Source organism: Taudactylus pleione, unplaced genomic scaffold (genome assembly GCF_031769625.1).
Source record: "Taudactylus pleione unplaced genomic scaffold, aTauple2 ptg000040l, whole genome shotgun sequence".
NCBI lineage: Eukaryota > Metazoa > Chordata > Amphibia > Anura > Myobatrachidae > Taudactylus > Taudactylus pleione.
Genome location: NW_028284442.1, coordinates 14,088,426 through 14,114,483, shown reverse-complemented (window position 1 = coordinate 14,114,483; position 26,058 = coordinate 14,088,426). Strand labels below are relative to the sequence as shown.

The 26,058-nt window shown below is 40.8% G+C and overlaps 1 protein-coding gene across 1 annotated transcript in view; it reads left to right on the top strand.

Annotated features, from left to right (window-relative positions):
• LOC148538365 (solute carrier family 23 member 2-like) overlaps nt 1-26,058 on the top strand; it is a 240,093-nt gene that overhangs the window by 166,336 nt on the left and 47,699 nt on the right. The window contains exon 10 of the mRNA XM_088455399.1: nt 14,848-14,956. Coding sequence (XP_088311525.1) covers nt 14,848-14,956 — 109 coding nt within the window. The remainder of the gene's footprint in view (nt 1-14,847; nt 14,957-26,058) is intronic.

Genomic DNA, 26,058 nt, shown 5'->3' with positions numbered 1-26,058 from the left:
TGATAATAATAAACTAATGTAGTTTAAAGTGAGTTAGTTTTGATGTTTTTTTCATCCTTTTGATGTTATTTTATTAATTTTACCCATGATGGTAGCTGTGCATCACATTGTTTATCCATTTAATCAATATACAGGTTAAGTCTCCCATATCCAAATATTCCAAAATACGGAATATTCCGAAATACAGAATGTACACAAACTTTGTTTAAGGTACAAAATTATTAAAAATAAAGTATAAAAACATCTTCAGGCTTTGTGTATAAGGTGTCTATAAAACATAAATGAATTTCATGTATGTACACAAACTTTGTTTGAGCCAGAAAATTATTGAAATATTATATAAAATGACCTGCAGGCTGTGTGTATAAGGTGTATATAATACATAAATGCATTCTGTGTTTAGATTTAGGTCCCATTCCCAAGATATCTCATTATGGTATGCAAATGTTCCAAAATACGGAATATTCCATTATCCAAAATACCCCTGGTCCCAAGCATTTTGGATATGGGAGACTCAACCTGTACTGATATACAGTGTCATAGACCCAGTTCCATAATACTCCAATCTCTAAGCACTGTCCATAACTTTGTCAAGTTCAGCACTTATTTAAGATTTTGTGATGTAGGTCTGACACAGACTTAATAAAAAAATAACCAACTGTTCTCTTTACAGCAATGATTATACTCTGCATTAACTCTTCCACTCACTATCAATTTGTCTGTCACCACTTAAGAATTTTTCAGGAGCTAGTCACTCCAAATAATAAGCCTTAAGCTCTCCTTTTGACTCCAGTTAATTCCCAGTTATTATTACCCAAATAATAATCTGTAATACAAATATGTAGCATGGTTCTGCCAAATCCACAGGCAAAATGATTTTGATAAGATTTACAGAGACCAATCTTATTAAATGAAGTTACATTTAAGAAAGATACTCAGAATGCTTAAAGTATATACAAAACATTTAATAAGAAAGACATACAAAGATAATTTTCTTATAGACAAAAAGGTTAAAAAAAGGAATAGCCTCACCTACATTAATTTGTTTTGCGAGGAGACTCAAGAAAATGGATCAATTCCCAATGTCAGATTGACTTCCCAAGAATTGTACAAAGTTTTAGAATTTTACATGGTATTTTATGCCTACCTTTTAGTGGCTATAATGCAAATAAGAGGAAAAATTTATGAAAAGGTATGAAAGTCTGGGAATCGCTACCCATGGTGAAGCGTGCATGTGTCGTGCACCATATGACACAAAGAGAATAGGTATATGCGGACACATCTGTAACCCCTATTTCGCTTTCACTGAATTACATACTTAGACACTATATTTTAGTTGACTAACTGCCATATTGAGAGTTCATGTTTCTGCATATTGCTTGGAATCAAGTCTTTCTATACACATTTACGCTATACACTAATGCCTGCTAACAGATTCCCCACCTGAAATTGTGTGCAACAGACTGTACAAATGTTGCTATGCCCACTTCCTCTATAAGCATTGTGTGCAGTTCCTCTGGGGGTTGAGAACATACCACCATTGAAATAACATCAGAAGCAAATTGACTCCTAGAATAAGTCCTGGGGTGCGCAGATTCCGGGTCAACTGTTTCTCTGAAACTGGCCTCTGAGACTGTGATTCTGCAATTTGTAATGCCATCACAAGTGCAGACACACCCCTGGAACTTCCATAACATGCCCACGGACTGGGCTCTTTCACGACTCCACTCAGGAATGCCCATGGATCACAGTGCTCTGCTCAGTGCTTTGCGATTATAGAGACAGTATGAATGTTGTTTCAAACCTTAGTACGCACGTGTGCCATTTGAATTGTCATGGCATTTTGCGCAATGCGATATCAACAAATCACTCAACTGCGTGAATATTAGCATAGTGTACAACTCTGAATCAGGCCTATTGCCTTCAAATGAACCCCTAAACATAATTTACAAACATTCTCATCTAACACACAAAGTTTACTACCATATAAGGGAAAGAATTATTGTCAAAATGATGTAATTACTCGCTCCACTAATAGGAAAGATTCATTTTTAACTTGGGAGTATTAGATTGGAGAAAATCTATATACAGTCAGGTGCATAAATATTGGGACATTGACAGAATTTTCATATTTTGGCCTCTATTCACCACCACAATGGCTTTGAAATGAAACAAACAAGATGTGCTTTAACTGCAGACTTTCAGATTTAATTTGAGGGTAATTACATCCAAATCAGGTGAACGGTGTAGAAATTACAATGGTTTCTATATGTGCCTCCCACTTTTTAAGGGGCCAAAAGTAATGGGACTATCAACTCAAAAGCTATTTCATGGACAGGTGTGGGCTATTCCCTCGTTATTTCATTATCAATTAAGCAGGTAAAAGGTCTGGAGTTGATTCTAGGTGTGACATTAGCATTTGGAATCAGTTGCTGTCGACTCCCAATATGAGATCCAAAGCACCCATCAGAAAGATAGCAAAAACATTAGGTGTGGCCAAATCAACTGTTTGGAACATTCTTAAAAATAAAGAACGCACCGGAGAGCTCAGCAACACCAAAAGACCCGGAAGACCATGGAAAACAACTGTGGTGGATGACAGAATAATTATTTCCCTGGTGAAGAAAAATCCCTTCACAACAGTTGGCCAAATCAAGAACACTCTCCAGGAGGTAGGTGTATATGTGTCAAAGTCAACAATCAAGAGAAGACTTCACAAGAGTGAATATAGAGGGTTCACCACAAGATGTAAACCATTGGTGAGCCTCAAAAACAGGAAGACCAGATTAGAGTTTGCCAGACATCTAAAAAAGCCATTACAGTTCTGGAACAACATCCTATGGACAGATGAGACAAAAATCAACTTGTACCAGAGTGATGGGAAGAGAAGAGTATGAAGAAGGAAGGGAACTGCTCATGATCCAACACATACCACCTCATCAGTGAAGCATGGTGGTGGTAGTGTCATGGCGTGGTAATGTATGACTGCCAATGGAACTGGTTCCCTTGTATTTATTGATGATGTAACTGCTGACAAAAGCAGCAGAATGAATTCTGAAGTATTTCGGGCAATATTATATGCTCATATTCAGTCAAATGCTTCAGAACTCATTGGACAGCGCTTCACAGTGCAGATGGACAATGACCCGAAGCATACTGCAAAAGCAACCAAAGAGTTTTTTAAGGCTAAAAAGTGGAATGTTATGCAATGGCCAAGTCAATCCCCTGACCTGAATCCGATTGAGCATGCATTTCACTTGATGAAGACAAAACTGAAGGGAAAATGCCCCAAGAACAAGCAGGAACTGAAGACATTTGCAGTAGAGGCCTGGCAGAGCATCACCAGGGATGAAACCCAGTGTCTGGTGATGGCTATGCATTCCAGACTTCAGACTGTAATTGCTTGCAAAGGATTTGCAACAAAGTATTAAAAGGTGAAAGTTAGATTTAGGATTGTTTAGTTTGTCCCATTACTTTTGGCCCCTTAAAAAGTGGGAGGCACATATAGAAACCATTGTAATTCCTACACCGTTCTCCTGATTTGGATGTAATTACCTTCAAATTAAATCTGAAAGTCTGCAGTTAAAGCACATCTTGTTTGTTTCATTTCAAAGCCATTGTGGTGGTGAATAGAGGCCAAAATATGAAAATTCTGTCAATGTCCCAATATTTATGCACCTGACTGTATACTGAGAGTTATTACTGGATGGTATTTAAATTAATCTGTGTATATAAATATTGGTCCATGTTATAAAAGTAAAATAGATATTGTAAGGAGCTCAATAGGTGAATATATAAATATATAAATTACATTGGCCCATGAAAGAATGTTCCCTTTCTTTCCCTTTTTTTATGATTTTTTAATTATGATTTAGAATTGTATTATTTAATAATCATCTTGTTATATGCAAAGTGAGATATATAATAAAAGTTAGTATGACAATGCCTATTATGTTATCTATGAAAAGGAATGACCAATTCGGTAAAAATATATATTTTTATTTATGTAAATATATTTATGTTGCCACATGCTTGCATGTTGCATCATAATTGTTTTGTAACTCCTTCCAGAAACTAACTAGAGGTAGACTGATGACGTGGGACACCAGTTCGCCCAAGCGAATTCTAATTGCATGAATTATTCCACCATGATGAAGTTAAAAAAGGAAGTGGATTACACAGAAACAGGTCATCATTTGAGAAAGTTCTTACACAAAACAAAACATGTCAAGCCTGTGTATGTGTTTGGCTAGAGATGCTGTTTTATGATTGCCTGAGGAATAGCAGAGTTGGTTTGACAGCATTACAGGGGCCTACAATACTCACATATTTCTGTGGGTGGCCAACCAGTATTTTCTGTATAGAGGGAGGGTCATTCTGAGTATTGAATTGGATGCTGAACTACCGTAAATGGACTTATTTTATTGATCGGATGGACTCTGAGTGCTTTATAACATGCTCAATGGAGGTAAGTCATTGAAGGGGAAAAGAGGTCCCTCTACCCACTTTCTCTGCATCATACACACCACAACAGCAGGCATTGGGGAAAAGTGGAGAAAAGGGGTAAAATGGTAAATGCAGAGAAAATCCCTGTACATATAATTTTTCAATATAGGGTCTATGTAGCAATAAACGCAATATTGGTTAGAATATTTTCAGCCAATATTGTCGTGATTATTGCTAATTTTACCTTACTTTCCGTGCTATACAGGAAAAATGCTTGGAGGGACAGCGGTTGCATAAGCACCCTGTCCATGCGAAGTCCCTGCAGGCAGTCATTTTAGTTATCCAAAAACACTGTCCTGCTCTGCGCATGTCCCTTCTCTGCACAGCATATACACTACAGCTCATTAATTTCAATACACCACCAAAATCGTTGATTTTTTGGTAAGTAATGAACAAAAGAAGCTAGTTTGTGATGAATATAAATTTATTTTGGCAAATAAATATGTTGTATACTTTTGATTTCCTTACGTTTTTCTCTCATCAAAGTATCCATTCTTAGCGGCGATCACAGCAGTGCAAATCTGGGTCATTCTGTCGGTCAACTTGTCTAAAGTTTCAGCTCTGGTTGCAGCCCACTTGTTTTGTAGCAAATCCTAAAGGTGATTTTGGCTCATTACTTGCACATCTCAAACGAACCTGTCCAGATGATCCCAAAGGGGTTCAAATGGAATGCAGTCAGGACTCTGGAGTGGCCAAACCATGTTCTTCAGCACCTGTTGTTGTTGTTTTCACTGAACAAAGACTAAGGGGTAAATTTACTAAAGTGAGAGTATTTAGAAGTGGAGATGTTGCCCATAGCAACCAATCAGATTTTTGCTGTTATATTCTAAAAGGTGCTAGTTAAATGTTAAGTAGAATCTGATTGGTTACTATGTACAACATCTCCACTTCTAAAAACTCTTACTTTAGTAAATATACCCCTAAGGGTTAAATGTACTAAGGTGAGAGTTTTTAGAAATTGAGATGTTGCCTATAGCAACCAATCAGATTCTAGCTATTATCCTCTAGAAAGTGCTTGTTAAATAATAAGTAGAATCTGATTGGTTGCCATGGGCAACATCTCCACTTATAAAACTCTCACCTTAGTAATTTTACCCCTGGGGGGTAAATTTACTAAAGTGAGAACTCTTAGAAATGGAGATGTTGCCCAAAGGGACCAATCAGATTCTAGCTATTATCTTCTCGAAGGTGCTAGTTAAATGTTAAGTAGAATCTGATTGGTTGCTATTAGTAATTATACCCCTAGAGGTTTGTTTTTGGTTGTTATCTTGCTGTAGTGTGAAACCACAACCAAAAAGGTAGGTGCCTGATGAGATGGCATGGTGCACCAGGATGTTGGGGTAGCATTCAGAGTGAATGATTTCTTTCTTTTTTTACAAAGTCACCAACCGTGCCACATCCGAATCATCCCCAGACCATAATGGAACCTCCTCCATGTTTGACTGTGGGCTCGCCTGTTGCACAACAAACAAACTTGCACCTATTGGACCCAAACACCTTAAACTTCAATTTGTCTGTGAAAAGAACCTTCTTCCACTGACTAGTGGTCCAGCTCCTGTGCTGTTTTCCCACAATCGCCTCTTTTTTATTTATGGGTCTAAACAATGGTTTTCGGGGTGCAACATATCCCTTCAAACCACTGGCTAAACAACGGCATTTGATGTTAACGATTGACACACTTTTCTTGCTCGTTTCCATCAGAGCAGCTCGGATCTGATGGAACACACTCTAATAAATTTGGCCTCCTGTTTTGTAGTCACTCGAGGTTGTCTAGGTCTTGGGCGAACATGTACACTGTTGTTCACAGGGTAGCACTTGAAGGTACACTGCATGCCACCAACTATGGAAGCAAGCATGCTCTTCATTACCAGCATACAGTAGACACATAAATGCATTACCGTTGCTTCTTTTCTTCAGTGCCAATACCGATACCTGCTTTACCTCAGGTGAAGAGTCTGAGGGAAGCATGAATGATTACTTGTCAGTAAAGTTAACTTTTTCCCCTCTCATTCGAATGTCTGCGCCTGTGCTGTCAAGTGGTCTTACGAGTATCTGCAGTGTTAGTACATTTGCCCCACTGTTTCATATTATAATGATTTTTAAAGATCTATTTCTGCCATGCACTGGAGACCTTTCTGGGACTACTTTGCCCCTACATATGTTCAGGTGCTGTTTTTTCATATTGATGTGTAATTCAGGGCCGTAACAAAGGCCACACACAGCCACACAGAGTGTAACAACCCTGAAGACAGAACCGACTGCCCACCATATTTTATAAATGCCGGGCACCTGTAGCTATATATAATAATGGTGTGGCAAAATGTGTAAGGAACACTACTTATGTGCAGAGCTGTAACCAGACTTTTTGGTGCCCTGTGCCAGAAAGAGCATTGATGCCCAGTCTCCTTCATTTTTCAAATAGGGACGTAAGATAGTGCACCCGAAAAGGGCCATGGCCTCATGGGGAAGGGCCAGGGAAGAGATAGGGGAGGCCAGGAGATGCTGGGGATAAAAGAAGAGGAAGCTACAAGTGACAATGACAAGTGAGAATGATAATAAACAGGAAAATTGACAGGCCCAAACAGCGCCCCCTGCCCTACAGTGCCCTGTGCCATGCCACAGGTCGCACCACCCTAGTTATGGCCCTGACTATGTGGCATAATGTGTTTAGGGGGTACTACAGTGTAGAGCAATGTGAATTAACGGTACTACAGTGTGGTATATTGTGCATAAGGGGCACTACTGTGTGGTACAATGTGTATAAGGGGCACTACTGTATAGCGCAATCTGTATAAAGGGGCTCTATGTGGCATAATGTGTATATGGGTTCCTACTATGTGGCATAATGTACATAAGGGGCTCTACTGAGTAATGCAACATGTTTAAGGGGTACTGCTATGTAGAGTAATATGTATAAGGGATTTGGAGTACTACTATATGATGTAATGTGAAAACAGACACTACTGTGCAGTGTAATGCGAATTGGTACTTTTGTGTGGCCATGTCCCTTCCCCCTTCTCCGTCCACTATCCCTGTTTAAAATATGGGGGGGCATCAATGCTCCGTCTGGCACATGGCACCAAAATAACTAGTTATGGCTCTGGTATATTGCTGAAATCTATTTTTTCATAATACTGCCAATACTAACCTGCAAAACCACAGGTTTAAATAGTGGTGTAGGGTGTTCTTCAGCAGATACTTCGTTATTTAAATATAATTTTAGTAGTTAATAGTGAATATATACTGTTTTGATATGTGACTGTTGTTATGTTTGCCTTAAAATTCATATACTTTTAAAATACATCTGTTTAATAAATAAATGTGTTTATATATTACTATAATTGGTCAGTTGAAGTCTCTCATGCTTCTCATTAATGTAGTGCAAATCAGTCCCCTTTATTTCTTTTTGTTCTATGAAGGAGAGAGGTAATACTGTGTTCCTCTCTTTCCGGTTTTGCAGTCTATTTTCCAGGGCCGGTGCTAGGTGTCTCGGCGGGCGTCTTCTGCCACCAAAACCCGGCGCCACTGTGCGGCCGCACGCAAGGAGTGTGCCTGGAGCCGGCCGTGCTATTTTAAATTTATGAACCTTTAATATAAAATCTAACGTATATTTTGAATTAGTAAATCTAATTTCTAAGATTAACGCTAACCTCAAAAAGAAAGAATGAATCAGTGTGCCTTTTTGTCGACTACCAAACTCTTAACAAAATTACTATAATGGATTAGTATTCTTTGTGACGCTGCCCCACAAAGTTACTTTGAAGGGAAATTCCTATCCACATTCTTCCAAGTAAAATGCGGCTAATAAAAAACACACGAGCACAGAGGATCAAAAGAAGATGTCATTCATTTGTCCTCTGGTCCACTGGTATACTACTGCTCAGTGAATGCTCCACGGTTTAGTGGAGCTGTAACTACATTGAGATTTAGGGGGGTATTCAATTTAGCTGCAAAAAGCTGTTATCGACGATAATCGCCGATGACGCCATTTTCACCTGCTTTAATTATCACTGTATTCAATTTCAAAGACTTTTCGCCGATCGGGGTTAACTTTTCACCATATTTTACATGGCAAAAAAAGGTGCAGAATTGGATTTTAGGGGTGAAGGCTTAAAAAAAAATAACCTGCACCCCTGGGAGATTCCCCTAAAAGTATTCTGTGTAAAAAAAAATTTAAAAAAGTGTTCAGGACACCCCAAAAAAGGAAGTTTAATTTTGGGGTTTAAAAAAATAAATAAGGGAACAAAGTTTTAAAGTACCAAAATTGATTCAGGGGGGGTGTATGTGGCAGGTGTTTTGAAGAATGCGGGTAGTAGCGGAAGGTGCATTTTTCAGGAATTATAAAAATGCACTTTAGGGACTTAAAAATATGCTTGCACCCATTTTCATGTACCCCAAATTTGATGCAACTAGTTTTTTTTTTGTCACTGCTATTTAAAAACCCTGACTCCCTTCAGCAGGCAAAAAGGGGGGACCCATAATGATCCCCCATGTCTGAATATCTTTAGGGGGGTCCCAGGAACATTTCCCGAAAATTCCAGAATTTTTTCGATACTTACCTCTCTGCCGCGTCCCGTTTTTGCTGATTCCTAATTGAATACGGGGATAAAACGAGCACACGCCTGATACTTTATACTCATCAAAACCTTCGATGTGGAGCGTAAAGTCCAGCATGGACTTTTCGCTCCAATTGAATACCCCCTAAATCTCCGTGAATACACTGTGTATTAGAATTATATAATGGTTCCATGCTCATTTAATGACACATGTTAAATACAAGCAAATCTTTAGTAGAGTAATTTATATCTTAAAAGCTCAGTAGATACAGTATGTGCATATTTTATTTCCTAAAGTGAGTTTTTACAGTAAATTGACCTCTGTGGTGGCACTTACTTTGGCAAGAATTATTATACAGGCTTTTGGAAAACTGTGCTTTACACAAGGACATTATTAATCATTATTGGAAAGTTAAATTCCTGTTGTATATACTATTTTATTACACCCTGTCAGACTGTAGACACCTTTTTTTATGATCTATTGTGTATACCAATATTTACTAATGTACATAAATGCTTTTATTTTATATATTTATAAAAAGGAACCAGCCACTCCTACACATGTTTCATTATATATTATATTACTTAATTTCTATAATTACATTTCATTTCTAAAGTCTCTTCTAGTGTTTGCATCTACATTAATCTTCTTTTTTTTGTTTAAATAATTTTTTTTTAGGCAGCAACATTAGTTAGTCAAGTGTTATATTTTGAGATCATAACATTACCCTATTTAACACTAGCTGGGCAGGGCCGTAGCTAGGGTAGTACGGCCGGTGCCATCGCACAGGGCTCCACAGGTCAGGGGGCGCTGTTTGGGCCTGTCAATTTTCTGTTTATTATCATTCTTGCTTGTAGCTTCCTCTTATTTCATCCCCAGCATCTTCTGGCCTCATCCTATCTCTTCCCTGGCCCTTCCCCATGAAGCCATGGACCTTTTTTGGGTGCATTATGTCCCTTTGAAAAATGAGGGGGGCACCAATGCTCTTTCTGGCACAGGGCACCAAAAAGTCTAGTTCCGGCTCTGTAGCTGGGATAACCGACGTTGCCAGGTTGATGACTGGACCCTGAAGTACACTTGCAGCCTTTATATGTTTACATTGCCCTTGCCTAAACCCAGAGGCGTCACTAGGGCTGGTGTCACCCGGTGCTATAACTCATGGTGACACCCCCCCTCCAAAAAAAAAAAATTGATATGCAGCTCCACGAACTCTCCCCAAATACCAGTCCAGCAATCACACTTACACAATACCCCCAATAGTGGTGCCCCGTAGATTGCAGTGACCGCCAGATAATACAGAGAGCGTCGTAGTAACCGCCAGATAATGTAGAGAGTCACAGTGAATGCCAGATAATGCAGAGACCATCATTGACCCACATATAACACATAATATGAATACACCCCTTATACACACAGAAACACAATAATTATACCCACGCACATACATTAATCACCATCCCCAGCATAGACAGTATTACCTCCCCAAGTTAAAAACAAATACACCCTCCCCCATTGAATAAGTATATCATCCCCCTAGGTCTGATGGGCAATGTCGCTGACAAAACGTGGGAGCAACCCTCGTCAGTGACATAGCGGGTACACACTGGCCGATATGCCCGATATGTACATATCTTCTAGTGTGTACCTGGCATTAGGTTTAGGGAGGGGAGGTTAGGTTTAGGCACCAGGGGGGAGGGTTAGGCACTAGGTGGGGAGGGATAGGGCTATGCACTAGAGGTGAAAGGGTTAGGCACTAGACGAGAGGGTTAGGGTTAGGCACTAGGGGAGAGGATTAGGGATAGGCACTAGGGGAGAGTATTAAGGTGTGGGGAGGGTGAGGTTAGGGTTAGACACTAGGAGGGGAGGGTTAGGGTTATGCACTAGAGGTGAGAGGGTTAGGCGCTAGGAGAGAGTGTTAGGGGGTGCGGGGAGGGGGAGGTTAGGGTTAGGCACAAGGAGGGGAGGGTTAGGCACTGGGAGGGGAGGGTTAGGGTGCAGGGAGGAGGAGGTTAGGTTTAGGCACTGGGGAGGGAGGGTTAGGGGTTATGGTTAGGGGTATGGAGAGGGGGAGGGTTAGGCACTGGGGGGGTTTGGGATAGGCACTAGGGGGGAGGTTTAGGGTGCGGGGAGGGGGAGGTTAGGTTTAGGCATTGGGGAGGGAAGGTTAGGGGTTATGGTTAGGGGTATGGAGTAGGAAATAAAGGACAGGGACATCACAGCCCCTGCAGGCACAGGTCTAACATAACAAACACACTGACAGGTAATGCCCCCCCTCCTCCCTCATTGAATTATTTACATCCCATTACACCTACTGTATACGCTGTGCTGGCTGCTGCTGTCTCCCAGTTCCTTCTCATCCTCGCTGACTGAGAGGTCAGAGGGTCACGCTGGGAAGAAGCAGGGACCGTGTACATACTACTTGTCAGTATTCAAGTGTAATCAACAGTGTCAGACAGCAGCGAGGAGCAGAAGCTCAGCTGCCATCCATCCACCCCAGCGGCTTCAGCCAGGCTGATCAGTAATCAGCCCCCTGCCTCTAGCACTCGACTCGCACCCTCGCCCCACATGGAGGGGACTGCATGAGGAGCTCAGCCGCACTTACTGTATAGCTGCCGCTGGCTGTCTCACTGTGACAGGTGCAGCGGCAGCCGGCAGAAGCAAAAACTGTCTCAGCAGGCAGCTGCTGCAGGGAGAGCGCCTCTCCAGCCTGGAGTCTCCCTGCAGTGCAGGACCTGCTGAGCGGGGGGTGGGGATGAGTCGGATTTTGGTGTCACCCCCTTGGAGGGTGACACCCGGTGCGGCCTGCACCCACCGCACCCCCCTTGTGATGCCACTGCCTAAACCCCATTCCATTGATTCTGAAATGGACCCCACTGTTTGCTAAAATGCATGCAAACAGTGGTGTAACTACTGTGGGTGCAAAGGGTGCGGCTGCTATGGTGCCCGAACTGCCTCTGTGGCCACTCCTCCTGCACCTAGGTACCCACACAAGGTGGGCTGATCCAGTCAGGGCCACCGACAGGGGCCGTGGTGTCAGTGGTGTTGATTTGGTGCTGTATCTTCAGCTGATTACAGCTGCTGCAGTGGCAGGCAGACATGAAGAGACAGCGCCACCAGTTGCAAGGCTATAAGAGCTCGTGGACTGACAGCCAATCAGCCATGGCAGCTCCTGATTGGCTGCCAGTCCATGAGCTCTGATTGGCTTGCGGACCGGCACCAGATTCAAATTGCACTGGCACACTGTCCATGTCTGCCGCTTGCTGCTGATGCATCAGCTGTAATTAGCTGGCATACCATCACCAAATCCACACCTGCTTGCTGCTGATGGCACACAGGGGGAGGGGAGAGGCTGCAGGAGGGACATGGGAAGGTGAGTTGCTGGTGAGGGCATAATGCGAAAGAGTCACTACTGTACTATTGTGTGGAATAATGTGTTATATGGAGCACTACTACTATGTAGCATAATCTGTAAAGGGCATTACTTTGTGGTATAATGTGTAAGGGGCATGACTGTGTGGCATAATGTATAAGGGGCACTACTGTGTGGCTTAATGTGTATAAGAGGTACTACTGTGTGGCATAACCTAAATGGGCTCTGTGTGGCATAACATGAAAGGGCTCTGTGTGGCATAACATGAATGGGCTCTGTGTGGTGGCAAATGCATGTGTTTTTTTTACCTATGGGGGCCCCTTTTAAGATCTTGCTTTGTGGCCCCCAAAGTTCTAGTTACGCCCTTGCATGCAAACACAGAGGGCTGACTAACATAAATGGTCACTTAAAAAAGGACAATAGTAATTCTGGATTTAATATGAACCTGCATGAGTCATAAAGTTTGACCCTTGCTCAGACTGTGAGGTTAAAATAATACTTTTGTAGCTTTCACAGACTGCCAATTTCCACTTGAGCCATCTCCAGAACCTGTGTAAGTTAAGAGTGTCCCCATTTTTAGGGATTGTGTGACAGTGTGTGGCCCTGACGAAGTTAAAACCTAGGCAAAAACCTAATCCTAGTCAAACTATACCACCCTGCCAAATTTGGTGGATCTAGGTCCAAAACTCTGGCCATGCATAAAGGACAAACAGACAGACAGATACACATGCTTTCTTGCTTATTATATAATTTCCACTTGAGCCATCCCCAGAACCTGTGTAAGTTAAGAGTGTCCCCATTTTTAGGGATTGTGTGACAGTGTGTGGCCCTGACGAAGTTTAAACCTAGGCAAAAACCTAATCCTAGTCAAACTATACCACCCTGCCAAATTTGGTGGATCTAGGTCCAAAACTCTGGCCATGCATAAAGGACAAACAGACAGACAGATACACATGCTTTCTTGCTTATTATATAGATATCATCCAACACCAACTGGAATTGTTAAAATGGCATTGTTGGGAGGACCTTACCTGATGCCTGTAGCTCTGTCCATTAGGAATTACCAGCCTATATCAAGGAGGGAATGGGATTGTTATGCCAGCGGCTGTTTGGCCGCCGGTTCAAATCCCAACAAGGCTAGCCCGGCGGGACGGAATCCCAAGAGCAGAGGTAAGTAATCCTAACCCTAACTTCTCCCCCCCCTAACTCTTCCTTAGGGGTGCCTAACCCTAATCTCCCCCACTAGTGCCTAACCCTAACCTTCCCCCATTAGTGCCTAAACCTAACCCCCCCTCCCCACTCCCTAACCCTAACCCTCCCGGGGGGGTGCCTAACTCTAACCTTCCCCCCTAGTGCCTAAACCTAACCCCCCCTTCCCCGAGGTCTAGCCCTAACCTTCCCAGGGGGGTGACTAACCCTAAGTCCCCCTGGGGAGCCCTAAATCTAACCCCCCCATCCTCGGGTTAAGTGAATACTTACCTTTTCCGTGATGATTGGGATTGCAGGGGTCGGGGGTTCTGGCGTCAGGATTATGACAGACGTCGGTATCTCGACACCTGTCATGAATTCCTCCCCAGTATTCTGCCGTCGGGATTTTGACCGGCGGCCTTGCGGTCCCCGGTCACATAACTACATCCCATCAAGGAGCAGCACTATTATGGCACTTTCTGCACATCGGGGTCTCCTGGCAAAGTTGATATCAAGTCACAAAGGAGGGTTGTCCGTAATAGCATGGACTGTTTTTTGTTTTTATTGTTTTCATTGTTAGTATATTTTATCTTTCCTGTGAAGCTGTTATTGAATTACATATTTGCCTGTTTATTTATTAGAGCTGTGTGCTGATTCCCTTGTTTTGGCTTTGGATCTGGATTCATCTTCATGTTTTGATTTTGGTTTTGCAAAACCACCCTCAAGTATTTTGGTTTTGGATAAAAATGTTTTAAAAATCAACAAAAATCGATAAAAATCGATAAAAACAGCAAAAATATATTAATTCAAAATCTGAGTTCCGAAATGGAAAGAGATCTGAACCAGAAACAGATCATAACCAGGACTTGGTTCGAACCGGGTCACAAAAGTGAAGCAGAACCTTGACCCGGTCCTACTTGGAATCCCCAAATTCGAGTGTGTTCAGATTTCAGAAATCCGGAACGCACATCTCTATTATTTATTTGTACAATATATATTTTTAATTACTTCTTTGTATATTTACTTTTGTCCCAAATGAGGAAAGAGTTTACATTCCGGTAGTATTTGGGGGCATGCACAATAAGATTTACATTCCCTTTATTATTTAATAGAGGTTTTGGACTCTCAGTTATTACACAGGTTGCTCTGAAAAGAGTTTGGTACCTAAGGACTATACAGTTAGGAATCAAATAATAAATTAATTAATGAATGTCCATCTTTTTCAGTATGTGGATTTAAACTCATCAAGAAATTTATTTGTTTTGGGATTTTCAATATTTAGTGGACTTGTTATTCCATCATGGCTGGCAGATAATCCAGGCATTATCAATACAGGTACGTAACATTCATCCTAACTACACAATAATAATGAGATTTTTTTATTAATTACCAAATGTATGTTTTTGTATTAATGAAGATGGTTAAAACACAGATAAAGAGTAATACAACATATTTTGATACACATTGTGGACTACCAAAAGTGACACAACTATATTTCAGAATAAAATTATTATGGAAAATTTGTAAATGCTTATCTATACATGTATGTGCAAATTCACAGGTAGAAGACAAAAATAAAGAACATGAGGGACACCAAGCTTACTGAAAAGAGGACTTCCACAAGGGTTTGGCTCATGTGTTCAGCAAATAGCTTCTCAGCATGGTCATATGAATTATACAAATCAGTGTCATAACTATAAATTTTGCTCCTCCATGCCAAAAAAGTTTCAGGCGCCCCCCCCTTCCCCGCCCAAAGATCAAACACACCCAAAGACGACGTTTAAGGTGTGTGGTTACATGATACAGTAACGTGCCTTACACATTATGACACACTAAGTAATGCCACTTATAACACAGTGTGCCACACTGGATTACCCCTTACAACACATTATGCCACACAGCAATGCCCTTTACACATGCCACACAATAATGCCATGTATAACACATAATGACATACAGTAATGCCCTTATAACAAATGTATGCCACGCTGTAATGCCCCTATTTCACATTATGCCACACTGTAATGCCACATACAACACATTATGCCACACAGTAATGCCACATACAACACATTATGCCACACAGTAATGCCCCTTACACATTATGCCACACAGTAATGCCCCTAATAGCACATTGTGCACACAGTAATGCCAAATACACATTATGCCAAACAGTAATGCCCATTACATCCCACTCTGACAGATCTACTTCACCAACCCTCATCTCTGCTCCTGCCAGTCTGTCACCTCAGCTCAAGACAGGTTGCACAGTTTTTATGTCCGTGTAGAACCAGATTATTGGGAACATAGTTTATAACCTGTAAACTGCGTGTATCAAGTTAGTGACCCTTATACAGTGCCCCCTATACTATTGCCCCTTATGCAATGCCCCCTGTAATAGTGCCCCTTATGCAGTGCCCCCTGTAATAGTGCCCCTTATGCAATGCCCCCTGTAATAGTGCCCATTATGCAGGGCCCCCTGTAATAGTGCCCCATATGCAATGCCCCCTGTAGTTGTGCCCCATATGCAATGCCCCCTGTAATAGTGCCCCTTATGCAATTCCCCCTGTAATAGTGCCCCTTATGCAGGGCCCCCTGTAATAGTGCCCATTATGCAGGGCCCCCTGTAATAGTGCCCATTATGCAGGGCCCCCTGTAATAGTGCCCATTATGCAGGGCCCCCTGTAACAGTGCCCATTATGCAGGGCCCCCTGTAATAGTGCCCATTATGCAGGGCCCCCTGTAATAGTGCCCATTATGCAGGGCCCCCTGTAATTGTGCCCATTATGCAGGGCCCCCTGTAATTGTGCCCATTAAAGTTGTGCCCCCTGTAGTTGTGGCCTCCCCAAACCTCTCCCCCCTCGTCACTTACCTGACTTCGCGCACTGTCATCCAGGCTGTCTCTCCGGCTGCCACGCTGACTGGATCTAAATAGATCCAGCAGACGCGGCCGCGCAGGTTCCTCAGGTCGCGGGTGACGTCATGACATCACCCGCGCACTGCATTACTGGGAACGCTGGTCTCTGAAGTGATCGGAGGCTTCCTTAGCCTCCAATCACTTCAGAGGCCAGCGCTCAAAGTTGCAGTGGCATAACCACTGCCCCCGTCGCCCCCAAGCTACCCAGCGCCTCCAAGCCACCGCGGGGGCTGCGGGGGCAGTAGTTACGCCACTGATACAAATGCTGAACTATTATGATGGACTGAGTGCAGAAGGAGACTCAGTAACTCAAATGAAAAGTGATTTTTCAGATGCATTTGAGAAGATCTTTAGGGTCTAAAAAACTTAAATTGTTAATGTTTCATGAGTAACAGTGTATAATGTCAGCATGGAATACCAAGGGAAATTCATCAATGACAATAGGGTAACAGTGGACAGAAGCTCTAGGAACAGGCAGTCTTTGAAAGTGTATTAAAGGACAGGAGAGTAACTGCAGATTAATGGACAACAAATATGATGTAAAATTAACTCACAAAAGCAGATATTTTAGTCAGGTAACTTTGCATAAACTCTTCATTGCACCTAAAAATACATGATTGCTAGTTCAGAGGTTCAAAGATATGAACAAATGTATCATCCTTTCAAATTAGTTCTTGTTTCCAAAGTGAAGGTTTCAGGTGTATGCATAATGTTGTAGGATGCATTTTTGGCATGTTTTGGTTCAGTAATATCATTGGAAGTAAAGGTCAATACTAATTACTAATGATATTCAATAATCATCATCAATCTATATTGCAGCATTAATTTCCTACAAATATGCCAATGCCTAAATCCACATGGCCACTCAATGAATATTCATATGTTATAGCCTTTTCAGCCACCAGAACAAAACCCAATAGAGCATTTATTCTGGAACAATGTCTGAGACTGAGTATTATGCCATTATCACCCAAGTCAATCAAGTGACTTTCTTGGGGAACAATAATGTTGAATCCCTGCACCAAAATTATATATTGTGGTAGACTCAATGCCACATTGCTTATAGGACATGTTGGTTGTATCTAGCCCATTCTAGCCCAATGCCCTGTAAAGTGCCTTTATTTTGGTGATTTTAGTTTTTGGTTTTCTACCTGTATATCTGTAAACGTGTCTGTCCCTGTAAATATGTATTAATGGTATGTGTTTGGTAGTATCATCAGCATCAATTATTTTATGGCATTACAGATTCCTTAGCATCTAACATATATCACATACCTGAGAAAAATAAGCAGAAAACAACAAGTATACAGTATGTGTACACAATATAATTTTCTTGCCTCACTCTCCTGGGGCTCCCTTATTATCTCATGGCTGGGCAGGATTATTGCCATTAAAATAAATGTACTCCCTTGTCATTTTTAGTTTTATATATTTTACAGATCCTTCCTTCCCATGATCCCCTCACTGACTTTCTGTTATTCTTGTTCCCTGAGTCTGGCTCTCTATTCTCAACAAAAAAAAAAATAATTGCACTGGGCTTTAATTTGCAGACCTAAAGGCCTACTCCTGGGATGCACACTTCAGCTACATCATTGCTTCCTTTGCCCCCACCTCCCTCTTTAGGGCTGATATAAAGACTGCCTCCCTATGTAGCCTGTATTTTAGATCTCCGGAAACCTAGTAGAACTGTTCTCCTGAAGCACTTCCTCGGGCTCAATTTTTCAGCTGCTGTCTGGGAGACCTGAAAAGACCATCTATCTACCTCTTCTTCTTCATACTCTATTACTCCTCTTTGGTTTAGTCTTGTCCTCCCTGTAGGTCTGTCCACCACTTACTCCATTCCTTGGGTCAGTTCGGGCATATGCTTTATTGGTGACCTCCTGCTCTAATGGTCTTTCCTCTCCTTTGAGGATCCTTGCAACAAGTGCAGAGGCTTTATTCCAAAATTCTTTGCATACATGCAATTTAGACAATTTGTTCAATCTCTCCAGTTAGGGAGGTCCATCCCTGCTGTCTCCATTTGAAAAGCTGTGCCTCTTCTCTCTGCTACAGGATGGAAAAATCTTCTTTCTTTACAACCTCATCCTCAAAAATACCATTGGATTCTGCTGACTGATATGAGTGGGAGAGGACTTGTGCACACCCCCTAAGGATAACTATTGGGAACTCATCAGAGGCAAATTTGGCTCTTGCTCGATCTCTACTCTTCTACTCTGAATTAAGAAAATGCCTGAAAAGTATACTATTGATGGTATCTTACATCTGACAAGCCTGCTAGAATCTACCCCATGGCATCCCGCATCTCTTGGCATGAATGTGGTCATTCCAGTACCATTCTGAATATATGGTGGACATGCCCTAAAATATTCAGCCCCTGCGGTAAAGTTAGATCACTCTTTCCCTCACTCCTCTCCCTTGCCCAGTTAGATCCTTTGTCCTTCCGTCTTTGTTTTCCACTACCAGATGCAGATTTCCATTCTGCTAAGTTAGCCTCCCACATACTAGCTGCAGTGTGTTGCTTTATTGCCAAATGTTGAAAACAGTTTGAGCCACCCTGTGCCACAGCGCTGAAATTCTTTTTCTGGTATATCTATCATTGGAAAGAAAATAATCTCCCACTTACATGACAGAGAGGACTCATGAGATATGAGATCCCTGGTTACATATGTTCATAGCAAAATAAATCATACATAAGAACTAGAAAAACAGGAGCCATCCTAACAAAAGAAGATTGATGAAACCATTCTATGCATCTTTCCTGTAAACATATTACCAAGTGAGATCCCAAGTACACCTTAAAATATATAGTCACAAATATTTTTTACAGTATGATGTCACCTATATTATTCATGTTTGCCTGATAAGGTTGTACTATGATTTTTCCATGGTTATTCAATGTTATAAACATCCGGTGAAGAACAAGTGCAGAAACCCCTAATTGAAGTGTAAATGTCATCTTCTTATTCTCAATAAATATTTAGCGTAAGATTAATTCAAACAAGTAACAGTGTTGTAGATTCCTCGATCCCAAAACATATACACAGAGAGGCATCAACAGCCATCTTCTAGTTAAAACATTTCTTTAATATTGAGGATCATAGAGCTGGATCGTTGGATTTTTGAGGTTGGGGACATGAGAGATGGGACTAATTCTGGTTGATCATTGTATTTCATCTTAGTTAACTCCTCCCAAAACAGTTTTTATCCTTTAACCCAAAATTTAGTTATATAATGAGTTTTTCATAATTGAAGTTCATTCTAATTTAATAATTTTTTTTTATGTTAGAAATATCTTCAAGTGACTGTCACAACATTTGCCTTTTTCATTTTTGTTTCAGTAGTCACAGTAACCTAACTGAATATGAAAATATACAATGAGGAAAAACAATATCTGATACAGAGTACTTTTAAGTAAAAACAAACAATTTATGTCTTTAATCATAATTTGTGGTTTAAAAAGGCCATTTTGTCCAATTACCATCTGTCATCTCTAGTTGTAAAAGACAGTGAAGATTAACATCCAATGTTGTAATAAAAAGACATTGCAGATAAGACATAAGTGTTTGAAACACATTGATGAAATAAGTGTAAGAAGAGTCTATTAAAAGATATGCAGGATGTATCTAAAATCTCATAGCTCCTAGACAGGGGCATATTAAGAGAGAGAGGGGGCCCATGTGCAGTCTCCATCCGGGGCCCCATCCTCTCTACGGGGCGGCCTGCAGTGCACTGAGTGCACAGCAGTAGACATAAGGCACTAGTCTGTGACAGCGTCTACTGCGCATGCGCAAGTCACTGGGGAAATGGCGCAGCAGCCATTTTCCAAGTGATTTCCCTATTGCACATGCAATATATATATATATATATATATATATATATATATACACACACAAGAGGGTTGTTCAAAAAGTAATGCCTAAATGCTCACAACTCAAATTTTATTATAGATACAGATTGAAAATTTTCAGTAAAATACTTTGAAGTCTTAGTAACAGAATGACTCTACTCAAAAAATTCACCATCTGGCCTTAAACATTTTCTCCACCTCTCAACCCAAGCTGTGTATCCACTTTGGAAAATTCCAGTGGTTGGTGTTTGACCCAGGAACATATGGCGTTTTTAACAACCTTTATGTCTTCAAAATGTTGACCACGGAGACAGTATTTGAGAGGGCCAAACAGATGAAAGTCAGAAGGGGCTAAATCAAGACTGTATGGTGGATGAGGCATTATTGCCCACCCCATTTTGGCAATGGCCGCAGATGTTGCCATCGAAGTGTGAGGTCTGAAATTGTTGTGGTGTAAAATGGCATTTGACAGTCGAATTGTTGACATTTTTTTGTGGATGGCTTCTTTCAGCTTCTTAAGTGTAATAATGTATCAATCACTGTTGATTGATTGGTTTGGTTCCAAGTAATCGATGAGAATAACACCTCGGCAATCCCAGAAGAATGTGGCCATGACTTTGCTTACGGATCACTGTGATTTAAACTTTTTTGGCCTAGGTGAAGTTGGGTGTTTCCATTGCTTTGATTGGGTCTTTGTTTCTGGGTCATAAAGGAATACCCAGGTCTCATCTCCTGTAATGACATTTTCCAAAAACATCTCACGGTTGGCTTCAAAGTTGGTCAAAAGGTCATGCACTTCCACCCTCTGGGCCTTATGATCCCTGGTTAATTGCTTTGGAACCCATTTAGCACACACTTTACGATATCCCAAATCATTGATTAGTGTTTCTACAGTGCCATGGCTACATTCAAGTTCATCACTGATATCTCTGATGGTCACACAATGGTCTTTCTGAATCATGGCATCGACTTTGTGTCGGTTCTCTGCTGTCACTGCAGTTGATGGTCTGCCACCACGAGGTATGTCGCAGACAGACGATTCTCCCAATTGAAAACGCTTCATCCATCTTCTGACATTGCTATAGTCAATTCTACGCTCACCATACACTTTTTTCAGTCTTCTGTGGATTTCTGTAGCACTGCAGCCTTCTTTTTCCAGAAATTCAATAACGGCTCTTTGTTTCATCTTGGATTCCATGGTATTGCTTGGACTACCTAAACAAAACTACATGTATAGTTAGCAGACATATTAAAGTACAAACTGACAAAGATTCAAATAAATGTTGTGTATTATTTCAGAGTTATGAGCATTTAGGCATTACTTTTTGAACAACCCTCAACTACATATATATAGTGAGGTAGATTATGTACTATATATGCCCATAGGGGGTTAACCAGTACATAATGCAACCATTCCCATTCTCTGTATAGGCCCGTGGTTGTGTGTACTACATCATCTAATACTGTGATTGCACAGGGTATTGCATGTGAAGTTAAAACCAAACAATGAGCTAATTAGCTGTAGCATACAGATGTTTCTCTTCCATGACTTTTGGTGTCAGAGTTCACAGAACAAAAACACCTAACTCCCTTCTGGCATTTAGCTTATAATTGCAATTGCACTTGGATCTATTCTTCTGTGCTAAAAGAAAGCAGCAACAAGAGAAGGACAGTTTGGGCAGGGCAGATGCACATATGAGCCATGAGTGCTGGCCGGCTACAGTTGTAACTTTTGCAACCTGTATTGCACTGTAAAACTAAGGAAGCCTGTCCTGTACCACTACAGTATGGCAGCAAATATTCATCAGTGGCTAGGTGGGAATCAGATCATCATAATATCGAAGGAGAAAAAAACTGATAAATGAGTGTACTTAATAAGCTGTGGACTTTCATATAAACAATTGAGATACTGATTGTATTTCTGGCAAATTAAAGAGAAAAAGCTAAGAGTGATTTTGCAACTGTGATGTCATCATAATTCTGTTCATATTCTGCATAATTACCTGAGTACTCTAATCCTTATTCAGTTATTTAATAATTGATACTAATGCTTTTATATGCATTGCACTTATGACTGACTTTATTATACCTAGCATTTTATATTTTAGTTTTTCCTGTATTCTATTCTCACAGAAAGAGTGGAGAAATATGTCAATGAGTGATTTAGCTTGGCTACAATGTTAAAGTGTCTTATGCTCCAAAACTAAAAGAAACAGATGGAGTAACATTCTCCATTGTCAGGAGAAGTAATACTGTAGCTGCACAATTTCAAGCAATGAATTGGAGCAACACTTCAGCTTGGACTGTGTCCCAAATAAAAAATAAAGCTTGTCTGGGTCAATATTACCTAGTCTTGCATGTAGCCCATGAATAATTACCCACATGGCATAAATGTTCCTTTCACTAATATTTATGGAACATTGTTTATGAATAGATAAATTCTTGCTTTGGCATAGCCTCAGTTCACTACCAATCCATTTAGCAGCTATGAAACCACTTTCCTTTGTATTCTACTTTATAGTTCTGTAAAAACATTGAATCAAACAAAGTAAGCTTGCCAACCAGTGTTATTTAAATGTTGGGGGAACACCTTGTTGTGAAAATAGACATTTAACAGGACAGCTTCCTTCTTATTTTACAAATGTGAAGTAGATCCATTTATTTAGTCATCAAGTTTTATTTTTAGCAGTCATTGTTGATTCAATGAGAATGCATATAAGTGAGATGCTGCGAAAACCAACGTTACCCACCTCACAATACCAAGTTTTATTGTAAAAGTTCTAATATATGTTTTGATAATGTTATTCTTGTGGCATTTAATACATTTGTGTGAAGACTGATTTGCAGCTGTGTTGCATGCACGTCACACCTTACATGTAGGAGAGAAGATATCCGGGAATGGAGGAGGTTTTTAGTAATGGGATGAGAGGTGGTGGGGAACTGTATGGGAGAAGATCAGAGAGCAGGAGGGAGACAGTGGAGAACGGGAAAGAGAGGGCAAAGAGCAGGTTGAGAGTGGGATGGAGGGGGCAGAGGATGTGGTTGGAAGGGGTGGAGAAACATGGGTGTCAGTAGATGCCGGGTTTATAACTACTAGTATACTAGTCCCCCTCAGCAGAAAATACCCTCCCCCAGTGACTGATGCATATGTGAGGCCAAGGCCCTGGTGACACACACCCCGGTGCCAATGCCTCACCTCTGTGTGTATAAGGTGATTGTCCTCCCTGGGCTCCATGTAGGTGCTGGTTGTGGCGGGATGTGGCTTCATAGTGCGCTGACAAGGTGGGCATAGATTTCGCTGATGCAAACAATGGAGAAATGGGCACTGGAAGTCTTGTGAGAACGCCCGCGATGTCATTTCCTGGTCCAGGAACTCTCATCACCATGGCGATGGAAAGTGAGTGCACCAAGTTTGCACCCCCCTTGAAACTTTAGCAGCTATTTAAACCCACAAATACCAATGAATTGAGGTCTGTAATCTAGCCAACCCTTACAAGACCAGGGGAGAGAGAAGCTTCCTGTGGGAGATAGTAGGGAAAGATGTACTAAGCTCTGAAAAGTGATAAATTGGAGAGTGATAAAGTACCAACCAAACAGCTTCTAACTGTCGCAGCCTGTAACAGGACAGGAACGAGTGGCTGGTAGTTTATCACTCTCCAATGTATCACTTTCCAGAGCTTAGTACATCTCCCCCAAGGACACAGTTGTTACCAAGCACCTGACATGAGTGCGATGATAACTGCTGCTGGTTCTAACACTAATTATCTGTCCAATCTGGTTGGCTGGACCGAAAATCTGGTAATGTATAGGGGCAAATGACAATCAACTATTTGTTTTCCAAACACTGGAAAAAAGACACAAGTGGTCATTCAGAAAAATCGGTTAAATACGTTTGATTTAATAAATTTGTCCAAACAACCATTTTAGTCAGTTTTCCGGCATTTCAGGACAAATGGTTGAGTGTCATTTTCTCCCATATATTACCAGATTTTCATTCTATCCAGCCAGATTGGACAGATAATCTCATAGTGTGTACCTAGCTATACACATAGAAAGGTCTAATAGTGCAATATGTTAACACAACACTGCCATGTGCAAGGATATAGAGAATACCAAATGTATAAACATAAACATTTATCCTATCATTGGCTTAGCAAACTTAGGGCCGTATTAGTGGCAATAATATCCGATTCTGCAGTTTTTTGTACGATATTATCACCATTTCAGGCATGAGCGCTCCCGTTTTTCACCAGAAAACAGACAAAAATGGGTAGGTGCTATAATTTAACAAGCAAAAACAGCCAAAAATGTCAGGACATGTAGGAAAATGTGTTTGTACCCCCAAAAATGGCTAACGTACATTGGAAATCAATTTAGAAGAGTAAGTATTTAGGGTACTTAAATTGCATCGGTTAGTTGTAATTTGTGTATTTGAATAAATGTTAAAAAACTATAGAAAGTTATTTTTTTCCAGGAAATTACTGTTGTATGTAAATTGGGGGATGTTAAAATGGGTGCAAGTATATTTTCGTGTTGTAAAAGTGCACTTTTAAAATCTGTTAAAAAACACCTGCTGCAGCCACATGCAATGTTTAAAACACTTGTCGCATCCATATAAACCCCCGAAATACCAGACCCAGTACATTAAACCCATTTTCAATGATTACGCAAATTACTCACAAATTGAAGCGGTTCACTTCCTCTTCAGTCCATGTAGCATCCCAGTTCTTGGAAAAGTAGGGAGCTCCATTACAAATGAAAAGTGACTCAGGAACACTCTACACATGAGTCAGTTAGGCCACACTGATTGGTGAGATCATGGCAGTTCCCACGCTTTGACTAATCAGCACAGTTAGCTTCTGTCTATCATTTCAGTGCAGGCCATGGAGACTAAAATAATTCCTGCACTTTCCACCTTGATAGATATCTGCACAAACACAGGTATGTACAGGATGTTCAGTAGAGGGGAATTCAGCTGCCACTTCAGAACTTCAATCTCTCCTTGATTTGTGTTATATTTATAAGAATATAATGCATTGAATCTTATACCTATCAGTCACAACCTTGAGCTGTGATCTTGGAGAAGTTTAGAGGAATTTACATGTTTTATGGAAAAAGTCATTGCATTGTTTCTTCTACAACATGACAATTTTACCGTAATTATTGTGAATGTACTGCATGGAATATAAAAAGTGCACAAAAAAGTGTATGGAACCATTTGTTCATAATCATAATATATACAATTACGTTATCACAGTCACAATAATGCACTCTTTATTATATGGTGGACACTAGGATGTGCTCTGTATTGTTCTACAGCCATTGGTATTCTCTATGTATTGTAAGATAGTCTTTAGGATGCTCTCTACAGTATATTGTATACTAGTCAGTATAAATGTTCTTTGTATTGTTTGGCATTTACTAAAATGCTCTGTGTATTGTGTGGTGGTCACTATGATGCTCTCTGTATTGTATATAAGTCCCTGGGATACTCACTGTACTTTACAGTGGTAACTAGGATGCACTCTATATAGTATAGTTGTTCCTATAATGCAGTCTGTATTGTACAATGGCACTAGGATTATCTTTGTATAGCATATTGGTCAATAAGATGATCATTGTATATGCATTGTGTGCTACTGACTAGAATGTTCTCTGTACTCTGTATTGTAC